Here is a 14,363-nt window from a genome sequence, read left to right on the forward strand (position 1 = left end):
CTCCTACTTTGTGTCAGGCTGGTGATGCATATTACCTCACTTAATCCTCCTGATCACATGGTCGGAAAGTCATTATCGCTCTCATTTTACAGATGGGGAAACTGAGGCTCAGAGATAGAAGGAATAACTTGCATAGGATTTCAAGATCCAGAGAGATAGAGATGGAAAGAATTCAAGCCAGGGACTCCTGAGTGTCTGCAGGGCCCACACTTCCGCGCTGCACTCTCCTGGCCCTTCCCGCACCAAAGAATAAAACTTGGCCCTACCCTCATGCTGCTTTAAGTGTCGCCGAGGGGACTGAGTGGACACAACATCCCACAGTGCAAGATTCAATGCCATTCATTCAGCAAGTGTGCCCTCATCCCCATTTCGTGCTGGGCACTGTGTGAGGTGTAGGGATGCGGAAATGACTCACCCACAGGATGCAGGAGCAGCAGCGTGGAGAAGGAAATGATTACTCATGCCTGGTTTGGGCTCAGCGTTGACTCGTTTATCAGCCTCATTTTTAAGGGATGGGTGATGCTGGTGAGAAAATGCAGTTCGGGCGAACCCTCCCTCCCCCAGAGATGTGCAGGGTCTCGGAGTCCCAGTTACACAGCAATCAGAAATCAAGGTCATCCTCCGGGGGCAGGGGGAGGGTCAAGGGCTCTCAGGCCATCCTTTGCGCCTGGCTCTAAAGCTAGGCATAAGCTACGTGTTCACGGGATACCTGTAGCTGCCAAGTCAGAAGTAGCAGCTTCCAAGGTGACATGACACCCTGGTCATGTTGTCGGGCAGCTCAGGAATTCCTGAGCCCAAGGAAGCGATGTCTGCCAGTGCAGAGCTGGGCTGCTCAGAGACACAGTGTTCACGGACCCAGAGAGAGCCCTGACTCCGGTGGGCAGACATGAGCAATGGGGAGGCAGGGCGAGCCGTGGAATGAGTCTGACCTGGGACTGAGCCAGACCCTGCTGTGAATCGTAGCCGCATCAGTTTCTGGCTCTGGTCCCATCAGCTGGTGATGCAAACTTCCTGACACTCTTCTCATCACCTGTAAAATGGGGATAAAAGTCCTCATCTTAGCCAACACTTTTTGTCTCTCTAGCTAGCTGAAGCAATATCAAGTCTGTGCCAGGAGGAGACCAGGGCTGTCCTGGAACTCCAGGGCAGAGGGCCACAGAAGCCTGGCACTATGCCTGCAAAGCCATCTGGAATTCAGGCAGGACTCCCTCTCCATCTCCCCTCTTGTCTCTTTTCTCTCCATGCTGGCTTCATCCTTCTCCTTCTGCAGACGGGCTCTCTCCACTGACCTGGTGCCTGTGGCAAAAGCTGGCTGCTCCCAGAGCTCACGCGCAGGTTCGTGTGCGACAGTCCCAGCATCGCTCAGTCGGGCTTCTGTCTTTCAGTCCCAATGCCAAACTCCTGGGAGGAAGAATCCAGCCCAGCTTGGGCTAAGGCCCTCTGTGGTCTGTGGTGCAGGGGGCAACGTCCAGGAAATGTGGGTCACAGGGCATTAGTGGGGATTCCCACAGGTAAATGAGGAGAGGGCACTTCTCTTTTATGTGTTAAAGAGGAATATTAAATAATATCTTTGTTTTGTGCTTTTTATATAATGTGTGGTTTTTCCTATACTACATATTACTATGTGGTCATACAAACATACCTATTACTATACAGATTGAACATGCAAAAATGTAAATATAATAAGTTCTATGGGGGATTTTTAAGGACTACATATGACTGTTGCCTTACATGCTGATTTTAAAACTTAATGCCCCACCCTTATTAAATATGACTCCACTAGAAGTGGTTGAACACTTACCCCCATCCCTCCCTAATCTCCTTCTCCCACGGGATCACGGGGTTCTGGTCCTGATGGGGGCACCAAGGGGAGCCTCCTGGCTCCAGTGGCTTCCTTTCCCACTTAAAACACATCCAACCCCTTGACTCAGCTCCACGGCGCCCACACAACCTGACCCTTGCCTACCTGTCTGATCGTTGACCCTCAGTTCACCACCCTCCAGCCTCAGGGTCTTCGTTCCGTTCCTCAAAACCACCAGCTTTTTTCCACTTGAGCCTTTGCACATATTGCTTCTTTGCCCAGAACTTCTTCCCTCTGTTCTTTGCAGGGTTGGCTCCTCCTCTCTATCAAGTTCAATTTAATGTCACCTGTCCAAGAGGCCAGCCCTCAGCCTTCTTTCTAAAGTAAGTTCGAATCAGGGCGCCTGGGTGGCTCAGTCGTTGAGCGTCTGCCTTCGGCTCAGGTCGTGATCCCAGGCTCCTGGGATCGAGCCCCGCATTGGGCTCCCTGCCCAGCGGAAAGCCTGCTTCTCCCTCTCCCACTCCCCCTGCTTGTGTTCCCTCTCTCACTGTGTCTCTCTCTGTCAAATAAATAAATAAAATCTTTTTTAAAAAATAAATAAATAAAGTAAGTTCAAATCACTCTGCCTGCTTCTTTCCTTCCTAGCCCTTGACAGTTTGTAATTATTTGGTTTTTTTCACTTGGTTCTTGTCTCTCTTGTCACTAAATTGTAAGCTCCATGATGTCAGGAAGTACCTGGCACACAGTAAGGGCTCAGTAAGTATTTGTTGAATGAATGAATGAATGAATGAATGAATGAATGAATGAATGAGTCTATTGCTATACCCCAGCAGTTTGCCTCAAATTCATCCTGTCCTTCCCATTGGGAGGAGAGAAAGTTCCAGTAGGAAGATCAGCACCTTCTTGCTCAGAACCCTTCCATGGCCCCTCCCTATCCAAAGAGTGGCTGACCATCCCTTGCTTGATCAGGCCAGTGTAGGATGTGAAATTAAAAGACCCAAGTTCAAGTCCTTCCCTTGCACTTGCTAGCTATCCAATATTAACCAAACTGATTCACCTCTCTCTTTCTCAATTCCTTTCTGCAAAATGGGTGAAATATCTCCTGCCTTTTCTCCTTCTTGGGTTGTTGAGAGAAGATGTAGAAAACCCTTCACAGATGATTTCCAGTGTTAGGAGCACTGAGTTTCAAGGACTTTCACTGTCCAAGCCTGATCGCCCTCTCCAGACACAAACGACCATGATTCTGACCCCACCCAGCTACCTGATACTTCCTGAACTTCTTCCTGTACATGAATGCCTTGGTGCTTTCATTCAAAAGCTATGCTCTTTCTCCAGAGGCTCATTTCCCTGCCATCTTCATCTCTCCAGATCCTGCCCATCTGGGAAGGCTCACTCCTCCATGACGTCTCTGCCACCCAGCCTCCACCCCCATGTCCCCAGGACTTGCTGCATCTTTGAGATCTATGTTGTGCTGGGAATGTCTCCTTCCCTGCACTCCAAGCTCCTTTCCTGGATCCGGATGGCTAATCCCAACCTCACACCATACTCTGGTACAGACTAGGCCCTGTGCCAGGCAATGGGGTTTTGGAGAGGAGAGAAACCCCATCTCTACCCTAAAGAACACCACCATCCAGTGTCATTTGAGGTACCAAAAAGTCCTTGATAATTGATTTGCAGACTAGGAGGGCACAGTGGTTAGGTGTACTTGCCCTAAAGTCAGACACACCTGGCTTTGAACCTCACGATGCATGGGACAGAAACCTAACTACAATGGCTTAACTAAATTTTATTTTTCAAATAGTAAGAAGGCCACAGTAGGTCTTTTCAGGACTGGTTACAGAGGCTCCATGGTACATGGAGGGCCCAGGCCTCTCCTAGATTCCACTCTGTCATCTTAAGCATGGGCCATCATTCTTCTTCTCTGTACCAGTTTTTTCATCTATAAAATGGGAACAGTACCTTCCTTATAGGGTTGTTGTAATTATTCAGTGAATGAATATATATAAAGAGCTTAGAACAGTATCTGGCACATACTAAGCACTCTATAAGTGTTAGCTATTACTCCTCCTCCTACCTTCCCTCCTCCTCCTCCTCCATCCTCATGCTGAAAAAAAAAAATGTCTACTGCCCCTCTAGGCATCACATCCTCATCCCTGGAAGGAAGGGAGGGAAGGAAGGCAAAGCACATAAAGTGAGTGATGGCTGAATCCATCTTTTTTTTAATTGAGGTGAAATTCACATAACATAAAATTAACCATTTTATTTATTTTAATTTTTCTTTTAATTTTTATGAGAGAGAGAGAGTGCAGGGGGAGGAGCAGGGGGAGAGGGACAAGCAGACTCTATGCTGAACACAGAGCCCAAGGCTGGGCTCAATCTCATGACCCTGAGCTCATGATCTGAGCTGAAATCAAGAGTCTGACGCTTAACCTACTGAGCCACCCAGGTGCCCCTAAAATTAACTATTTTATTTTTTTATTATTTTTTTAATTTTTAAAAAGATTTTATTTATTTATTTGAGAGAGAGATTGAGAGAATGAGCAGGAGGAGGGGCAGAGGGAAAAGCAAGCCCCCTGCTGAGCAGGGAGCCCGATGCGGGGCTCAATCCCAGGACCCTGAGATCATGACCTGAGCCAAAGGCAGACTCTTAACCCACTGAGCCACCCAGGCACCCTATTTTAAAGTGAACAATTCAGTGGCATTTAATATAGTCACCATGTTGTGTAATCATCAACTATCTAATTCTGAAGCATTTTTATTACCCCAAAAGGAATCATGAAGCTGTTGATCCCATTCTCCCTTCCTCCCAGCCCCTGGCAACCCCCATTCTTCATCTTGTCTCCATGGATTCACCTCTTCCGCCCAATTCCAGCTGAAAGAGCTTTCCAGGAAGCCCCACCTAACCTCTTCTGCTCACATCTCATTGGCTAGGAATGTGTCTGAATTGGGGCGGGGCGTATTACTGCCTTCAACAAAACCAGCTTGCTGTCATTCTACTTTCTGATATTTATTGAGTACCTACATCCATATTTTATTGAATCTCACACCCATGAATTCTTTTTCCATTTTAATGTTTTCCAAAATAAGAATTGTCTTATATTGATAATATCTCATTTTTAATGAAGTATAATATGTATCAGGCACTGCTCTAGGTGCTAGGGATAAATCAATAAATAAAACAGACAATATTTTCTGCCATGTAGCGCTGGACATTCTAGTGGTAGGGAGATAAACAATTAAACATGATAAGTAAATGAATTATTTAATGTGTTAAAAGATGATGAATGCAGGATGCCTGGGTGGCTCAGTCGGTTAGGCGTCTGTCTGCCTTCAGCTCAGATGGTGATCTCAGGGTCCTGGGATCGGTCCCGCATCAGACTCCCTGCTCAGCATGGAGCCTGCTTCTCCCTGCTCAGCATGGAGCCTGCTTCTCCCTCTGCCTGCCGCTCTCTCGCTGATAAATAAATAAATAAATAAAATCTTAAAAAAAAAAAAAAAAAGATGATGAATGCTTAGAAAAAATAAAAAGTAGAGTAAAGTAAGGCCCACTTGGGGGATGGACCAGGGACAGCTTGCTATATTCATGTATTATCTACTGCTGTGTAACAAAATTGTGCCCCAAACTTTAAACAACAAACATTTATTATCTCAGTTTCTCTGGTTCGAGAAGCCAAGAATGGCGTGGGTAGGTTATTCTGGCTCAAGGTCTCTGGTGAGGTTGCAAACAAGATGTCAGCTGGGGCTGTGGACATCTAGAACCTTGCCTTGTGCTGGAGGGTCTTCTTCAGAGAAAGCTCACACATATGGCTGTTGGCATAAGGCCTTAGTTCCTCACGGGGTGTTGGCAGGAAGCCTCAGTTTCCAGCCGTGTGGGCTTCTCCGTAGGGCTGCTTGATGTCCTCAGGACATGTCAACTAACTTCCCCAGAGTAAGTGATTCAAGCAAGAGAGCAAGGAGAAACCTGCAGTATCTTTTAGGATCTAATCTTGGAAATGATACCGTCAATTCTGCTATATTCTCTTTGTCAGAAGTGAGTCACTGGGTCCAACCCACATTCAAGGAGAGGGAAATTTAAGGAGGTGTATCAAAAAATTGGGAACATTTGGGGAAACCACAACAATGAACTAGGTTTCTCGCTTCCAACTCTGGCTCCACCACATATACCTTGTGACCTCAGTCAACCTCCTGAGTTATTTCCTGGGCCTCAGTTTCCTTCTTGGTCAAAAAGGACAATAACTTCTACTCTGCCGAATTTATTCCCTTGACAACTACTTCAGTCCTTTCTATGGGCCAAGTACTGTTCTGATGCTTCAGAAATACTGTGTACCAAGAGAATCAGGGAGCCGACCTGCTAGTGGGGAGACCTTCTTTCCAATAAAGCCAAGAGGTGGTAAATGCTAAGAAGCAAAGCAGAATAGAGTGAGGGTAGATAGAGACAGGGACAGGGGGTGACCAGGGAAGGTCTCTGTGAGGGGCTGACTTTGAGATGAAGATCTAACACAGTGAAGGAGGGACTCAGGGAAAAGCATTCCAGGCAGAAGGAACAGCAAGAGCCCTGAGAAATGAATGTGCCAGGGCAATCCCAGGTGGAGCAAGGAAGCCGTTCCTGGGCATGCTGGGAGCAAACGCAGTCCACCCAGAGCCATGCTTCCCTGGCCTAAGTTACATCATGCCACTCATCTGCCAAAATCCTTAGGAGGCCTAACAAGGTCCTTACAAGCCCCACGTGATCTTCCTCCCTCCTCCCTCCTCCCTCTCTGACCTTGTCCAACCCGGAGCTCGCTCTGCCGCAGCCACATACCCTCCTAGCTCGAGGCTTTACCCTAACTTAGGGGTGCAGAACCACCTGCAGTTTCTGATTCAGAAACTGATTCCCGGTCTGGGGCAGGTCCTTGGTGGTGGTACTGCCCCAGTCCCCAGACTATAGTTTTAGAAGCACACTTCATTTGTCCCCTCTCTTGGTACGGCACTTACCCTAGATCTCACATGTACTGCCCTCTCCTCCTTCAAGTCTTTGCCCAAATCCCAGTCTCAGTGAGGTCTACCCTAACCGTCCTGTGCAATACTTAAGCTGCCCTCCACCCGTACCCCCAATCTCTTCCTGACTCTATTTTTCTTTTTTTTTTTTTCATAGCACCTACCACTTTCTAACGTGCAGATTATTTTACTTAGCTTATCTTTACTATATGTCCCTAAGGACTAACATGGGTTCTTAACCCACACTCGATGAACCCCTGGGGACCCCATGGATCCCCCAGAGATCTGCTAGCCTGCTGCATTTATATACTATAGTTTGTGACCAGGATGTCTGCAGCTTTCATTAGATTCTCAAGGAATTACTTGATCCCCAAAGCTTCAAGACCACTAGTAGATCAATGTCTGGCACAGAGTGGGTGCCCAATAATTATTTGTTGACTAAATGAAAGAACTTTTTAAACATTATTCACACTCAAGCACTTTTTCATTTTTAAGAAAACTGTTTAGTGGCACAATGGCTCCCCAATGTTGGTGTCCTTAGACCAACTCCATCAGAATGATGACAGGATTGTTTTTTAAAAACACAAATTTTTATAATTCAAAAATACCCTCACAGAATCTGAGTCAGGAGATTTGCATGGGGCCAGAGATTTAGTATTTGTCAAAGGCCCTCCCACCTTCCCCACCTCGACACACGCCTCCAGATGAGTCTGAGGTGCAGCCCGGCTTAGGAATTTCCATGTGAAGCCTTAATTGGAGAGAGTTTCAGGAGAATCAATTCCACTGTGCAGCTTTTACACTTTGCATAAAATATGATCCCCTCCATGGTCACTTGTGACCTTGCCACAAGCTCTCAGGGTGACCCGGCAGGGATTACAATCTCCCTTTCACTGAGCAGGAAACTGAGGCCCTGGAGAATCAAGTGACAACACCCCCTCCCAACACCCAGTGGTCACAGTGCCTGCCAGTGGTGGGGATACGATTAGAACCTGGGCTTCTGAGGTTCTCCCCTCTGCACCAACTGGATAAACCCAAGTTCCAGGAAGTCCCAAGGACACTGCCAGGGGAGAGAAGCCAGAGAAGGGAGGGACAGAGTGGCAAAAAAGCGGAGGGCAAGGTTCGGGTGGCTGTCTCCTGGCCACCTGGAGAGACTCCAGATGCTTTAAGGACACACGCATTCATGCACTAGCTCTGGCTGAGCAGGACCCAGGAAGGCCACTTTTCCATTGTGTGCCTCAGTCTCCTTATCTACAGAATGGGGCTGCTAATCCATGCCCTGCCCCCGTTACCGTGTTTGTGGAATGTGAAGCACTTTAAACATGCAAGTTGTTACTGTTATCAAGGGAAGGTGCAACATCCCAACTCAGAAGTCTCCAAGGACAGAACTAAATCCAGCCTTTCGTTCATATGAGGTACATTTTTGAGCACCTACTATGTTCCAGGCACGGTGATGTAGTTCTTTGAATGTTGGCTTGTTGGTGAGGTTGGTGCGGTCCGGAGCCAGCCGCCAAGAAAGAATATTTGAGACGTCTTTGGTGCAAAATGGTGGTTTTATTAAAGCCGGGGGACAGGACCTGTGGGCTTGGCTACTGCAGGGCCTCCTGCCCGCCACTCCCGGATTGTGAGGGGCAGTGATTTTATACCTCGGGGTTGGGAGAAGTAAAAATAAGGGAAGTTCCAAAGGATTTTCATACGCTAAAGGAGACTCACAGGATCCTGGAGGAATATTATAATCTGCCTATCTCAAGTATTTGTCAGTGGGCTGCAGGTTATAAGGAGATTTCATTTTATCTACATTTCCTTCTGCCTTTGTTTCCCACATCAACTGGACCTGTCTTGCTTCATTTAACCCTCACAAAAGTCCAGTAGGGTCAGTGCTGCTTTTGCCCGCATTTTATAGATGAAGAAACCGAAGCTCAGGTGAAGGAGTTTCAATTCATTTGATCATTTCTTCATTCACCAAACCTTTACTAAAAGCCAGTTCTGGGCCAGGCTCCGAGCCAAGTGCTGCGGACATGAAGATGAACAAGTCCTTCAGAAGACATGCCCATAAATTACTTTAATAACAACTCAGTACATGCTTCCACCGACAAGTAAGTGGGAGCCGGTGGAGGAGCAACTGGTTCCCCTGGGGTTATGGGGACAAGCAGCTGGCTTTCCGTGGGACCTTGCGCCAGGGGTTCCTGTGCCCTGTGTAGAGGTGGCAATCACAAAGCCTATGTTCCAGTCTCGCTTCTGTTAAAGCTTTGGTGTATATTTCCAGGAAACCCTTCCACCACTGAGCTTCGGTTTCCATCTGGAAAATTAAGAGGTTGGCTTGTGATCCTGCAGCTCTGGGGACCTAAATCTCTGGCCCCTCCCAACCCACCTTCCGGTCAGTTCGAGCTTGGCCCCAGCCAGTCCCAGACTGAGTATGCCTGGGACAGTCAGCCCAAACCCCTTGAAAAGCCCCAAACACCCCAGGGCAGCTCTGTTAGCTCCCCCGCAGGGCCTGGGGTCCATAGGGCGGAGCTCCGGGAGGGGCGGGGCGGAAACCTGGAGGAGCGGCACGGCCCGCCCAGGAGCGTCCCATCCAGCCAATGAGCGCCTGGGGGCGGGGAAGCCCCTCCTCTGCTATAAGAAGGTGCTGAAGCCGGGGGCGCGGCGTGGAGGTCTCAGAGCCCGAAGCCGTGGTGTGTGGTGTCCTAGCTGCCCCGAGCTGCGACAGCCAGGAGCGCGGGAGCTCTGAGTTCGGTGCGCCCTGGGCTGGGCAGTAGCACGAGTCGGGTTCTGTTTTCCTTTGCCTGACTACGCTGTGGGGAGGGCACGGGACGCGGATCCCTCGCCGCGGAGGAAGAGCTGGCCGCGACCCCGGGACGCCCGCGCTGACCATCCGCCCGCCGCCCCCGCAGGCATCCGGCCCGCCGTCATGGCCGACCACCTGATGCTCGCCGAGGGCTACCGGCTGGTGCAGAGGCCGCCGCCCGCCGCGCCCTCCCACGGCCCCCACGCGCTCCGGACGCTGCAGCAGTACGCGGGCCCGGGCCTGGACAGCGGCTTGCGGCCTCGGGGGACGCCGCTGGGCCCGCCGCCGCCGCCGCCGCCGCCGCCCCCACCCGGGGCCCTGGCTTACGGGGCCTTCGGGCCGCCGCCCGCCTTCCAGCCCTTTCCGGCCGTGCCACCGCCGGCCGCCGGCGGCGCGCACTTGCAGCCGGTGGCGACGCTGTACCCGGGCCGTGCGACCGCGCCCCCCGGCGTCCCGGGAGGGCCCCCGTGCCTGCAGCCGGCGCCTGGCGCCCCGGCCCCGCCACCGCCCGCGCACGCCCTGGGCTGCATGGACGCCGAACTCATCGACGAGGAGGCGCTGACGTCGCTGGAGCTCGAGCTCGGGCTGCACCGCGTGCGCGAGCTGCCGGAGCTCTTCCTGGGCCAGAGCGAGTTCGACTGCTTCGCGGACTTGGGGTCGGCGCCGCCCGCCGGCTCGGTGAGCTGCTGAGTGCGGCCGGGCGCCTGCCTGGCGTGCCCGAGAGGAGAAGGGGGGGTCTGACCGCCCGCCGGAGTCCGCCCCAAGCGCCCGGGCCCCGCGCGCACCCTCCGTGAGGGTGGAGGCAGCGGGTTAGTGCTCCGAGCCCGACACCCGGGCTGGGACGCCTGGCCTCGCTCCAGGCCCTGCCTCCTGCAGGATGACAGTGTAGCTCCACCTCTCTGACCCGGAGCCTCAGCGGTAAAGTGAAGGGGACTGGACCCCCTTTCGGACTCCCGGTTCTTGGATTCTCTGCCCTCTCGGATTCTCCCCTACCCCGCCTCCCAATCTGAGCCATTGCAGGCTGCTGCCTGATAGCCCTTCTCTCCGTGTGCAACCCGCTGTGGTCACTGGGTCCCTGGAGCCGCCCATCCACCAGGCCTCCACCCCGCTGCCTGGGCCCTGAGGTCGCTGGGCCCCCGCCTTGGGGAGGGAAAGATTGTACAGCCCTAATCCCTGTACAGTGGAGCAATGCCCCATCTGACCTCCAAAACCAAAATAAAACTGGGTCACTTTACAGTCTTCCGTTTTCATTTCTTTTTTTTTTTTTTTAAGATTTTATATATTTATTTGACAGAGAGAGAGACACAGCGAGAGAGGGAACACAAGCAGGGGGAGTGGGAGAGGGAGAAGCAGGCCTCCGGCGGAGCACGGAGCCCGATGCGGGGCTCGATCCCAGGACCCTGGGATCATGACCCGAGCGGAAGGCAGACGCTTAACGACTGAGCCACCCAGGCACCCGCGTTTTCATTTCTTTACCACTCCAACAACCCTGCGCTATATTTGGCTTTTAGAATCCTCAGGCCGTTGGGGACCCTGGGTCGGATGGAAGCCACAGCCCCTGACAGTGCCCAAGAGAGGAAACTGACAGTTTCTTTCAAAAACTATTGTGAGTTGTGCAACTATTACATCATAATCTGGAAGGCTGAGGCTTCCTGGCAGTGGACTGTAACCCAAAGGCACCTACGTTGGACTTCTCAGCTCCTGGGAGGGGTGGGAGAGCTTGGAGGTGCTACCCTCACTTGTTTGCTTGGGGCACCATGGAGGCCAGAGGGGAGCTGGGAGGTACCTGAGGATTCAGACACTTCGGGCTTTGAATCCTGGATCTCCTCTTTGGCCAAGACACCATCCAGTTTTCTGAGGCTATTTCCTCAAGAGATATGGCCCCCGTCTCAGGTGTTACGAGGACCACATGCCATGTGAGGCCTTTCGCACAGGATCAGACACCTAGGCAGCCTCAGCAAATGGTAGCGATGCTTATCCACAGACCGGTGCTGGCTTTATTCCAGGGCTTGTGCCAACCTGGTCAGTGCCCTCCTGGAGTCACACTCCAGGTGGAAGTAAGGGGGTGACTGGAAGTCAGCTCACCTTGGTACGAGTAAGAGTGATAAGGGCTAGAAAACAGGACGGCCAGGTATACAAACCCAGAGGAAGGAGGGGTTTCCGCTGCTTGGAGGTGTGTCCGTTCAGGCTTCCGGGAGGCAGTGACATTTGAACAGAGACTTGAAGGATGAGTCCATCCTTAGGACTTGGAGAAGGTGGCATGTAAGTGAAGAGCCCATTCAAAGGCAGGAAGCATACAACTACAGGGCATGCACAAGTGCATGGGGTCTCTAGAAGGAACAAAGGTCTAATGGCTTTGCAGCAACTTTGTGAAGTAGACACAGTCCCCATTCTGCAGAGGAGAGGCCTGGCAGGATTTGTCCTCAGTCCTGATCACCAGTGTGAGCTCCTGGCCCACCCTCTGCTGTTGACTCTCTGGAAAGATCCTTAGGTTGTTTGGGGCGGAGAGTGGGGGGTAGCCAGGAGAGAAGTTCTGAAGGCAGGGAGGCAGCCAGGTCAGAGATGCCAAGGACCAGGTAGGACAGGGCAGTGGGGCTGGAGAGGAGAGAATAAATTTCAGAGACTCTGGAGAGGAACACTGGCTGGGCTTCACTCTAATGCCAAGCTTGTTAGTTAACGGGACTCTTCCCTCCAGCCTGTGAGATCACTCAGGGTACGCTGTGTCCTCGTCGGCTCTGGAGCCACCAGGACAGGCATGGAGTGGGTGACCGGAGGTGTTTGGCAAATGAATAAAGGTCTCCCCTGAGATAATGGGGCTTTCTGAGACAGAATGAGGAGGAAGGACAGATAGGCTTCAGGAAAGGGACTGCTCTGGGCTCAGAATGGGCAATGTTTGCCCCAGCTTTGCCCAAAACCCAGAGATGAAAACCAGGGGACTGGATTGGGATGGGAGGGTCTGACCCTCGTCTGGACACTGTCCTGATTCCCTCCTCTGTGAGCCTCAGTTTTCCCACTAGTAAGATGGGGCTAATATCCCTGCCCTGCCAAGGCAGCAAGCCTCACACAGTAAGTGAGGAGCAAATTCGGGGATGGGTTAACAAGCAGCTGGTAAACACCAAAGTGCTCTCCATATGGAAGGGATTACAATGAAAACCCAACACCTGCTTCTTTGTAGAGTTAAGGCAGGGTGGAAGGCAGTGTAGAAGGAGTCCAGCTGCTGAGCTATTTCCAGCCCCCAATCCTTCCAGCGGGGCTCCTAACAAGTTGGACAGAAGACAGGTGGACCGAATAGAAGGTAAAACTGAGGCAGTCAATCACCCAGATCCCCAAGTCCCTGATACCCTTTGGAGGATTCTTTGGAGAATGGAGAGTCCTTCTTGGCAGCACATAGGAGGCTTGTATTCTGTCATCCTCGGGATCCAGTTCCAGAAGCTGCTCTTACTAGCTGCCTGACCTCAAGCAAGTCACCTTACTTTCTGAGTCTTGGTTCTCCTGCGGGGATCACACCACTTCCTGTGGATCCTGAGTGTATCTCACCTCTTCCCGGGGCTACTTCCTAAAGCAACCTTTTGCCCTCACGCCTGTGGATTTCACTCCCATACCGGGCGTGGGTCTTCGGGGTTAAGAGTCAGGCTCCCTCAAGTTTGGGAACTGAGTTGTGGCACAGAGAAGACATTTTTCCATCTTTTTTTCCTTTCTTTTCAGATGAAAGTTTCCCCAAGGCCAAGGTCCATCATTTGGAATCATTTTTTCAACAATGACTGGATTTCATCACAAAGTCGTTTTTTTTTTTTTCCCCCAAGACTTGTCTTGAATCATGTGCAAAACAGAAATGCTAATAGTACCTCTTCACAGAGCTGCCGTGGAGATGAAGTAAGTCAATTCACATGAGGTGCTTAGAACAGTGTAGTTTCTAGCTTATCCTCCCTGAGCCAGGGCTTTTCAGGAATACCTTTATATTCAAGTCTTTAGAAAGACTGTGTTGTAACCAGCTAGTGAGGGGTAACCCTGTTGCAGGGTCTGATGCTGTTCAGCTTGCAAGGAGTTTATTAGGGTGCCCTAAGGACCAGCCGCTGTGGACGGGAAGGGCTGGAGCAGATGGGAGTAGTGAAAGCTACAAAGCAGACCCAACAAGAGCCTTGGCCAGCCCCGTGGGGGGCTTGGGCCGTGGCTGCCGATGGGCAAGGCAGCTCTCCGCCGCTAAGCAATCCCTCAGGGAGCTGCCAGGGGACGGCACCGTCCAGGACAACTCGTGGAGGGGGGGTCTGGGCAGCGGCCACCACAAGCACACGCGGGGACAAGATTAGGCCAGCATCCTAAGAGTCCTAACAGCAAGGGCCTCCTTAAATTTGTGCTCCAGGTGTTTCATTTGCCTCTCCTTCGTCCCAGGCCTGAGTAGTACCTTCCCTATTAGAGGGGGAAAAAAAATCTTTGTAGGGAATATCAACCTTACGGGGTTGATGTGATGAGACTCTGTGTCAGTCCCTGGTACGTGGTAGAAATAAATGAGAACCCTCTCGCCATCGTCGTCACCATGCCAGCTCATCTCAGTGTTCAACAGTCATTTGTCGAATAAATTAAATGAACAGTCTGATCCTAGTATTTCCCAGGCAGCTTAGGCGTTCAGCTGATTACAAAATAATCCTCTTGAATTCCTTAATCCATCCTTGCCTAACTCTATATGCCACCCCACTGTCGGTCGTGCTGGGTCAGGATTACTGAGTCCCAACTTGGTGAGCGCCTACTGTGTGCAGGCATGACGGGACCTAATGGCAACCAGTAGGTGCTCTTTTCCAGTCT

The 14,363-nt window shown here is 51.3% G+C and overlaps 1 protein-coding gene across 1 annotated transcript; it reads left to right on the forward strand.

Moving 5' to 3' along the window:
- Window positions 1-9,435: 9,435 nt before the first annotated feature.
- Window positions 9,436-10,792, forward strand: CITED4 (Cbp/p300 interacting transactivator with Glu/Asp rich carboxy-terminal domain 4). The gene has a single exon (XM_035020183.1). It carries the CDS (start codon window positions 9,687-9,689, stop codon window positions 10,251-10,253), a length of 567 nt encoding a protein of 188 aa, XP_034876074.1. The 5' UTR covers window positions 9,436-9,686; the 3' UTR covers window positions 10,254-10,792.
- The last annotated feature ends 3,571 nt before the right edge of the window (window positions 10,793-14,363 follow it).

Source organism: Mirounga leonina, unplaced genomic scaffold, assembly GCF_011800145.1.
Source record: "Mirounga leonina isolate KUSES-001 unplaced genomic scaffold, KU_Mleo_1.0 Mir_173, whole genome shotgun sequence".
In the NCBI taxonomy this organism is placed as follows: domain Eukaryota; kingdom Metazoa; phylum Chordata; class Mammalia; order Carnivora; family Phocidae; genus Mirounga; species Mirounga leonina.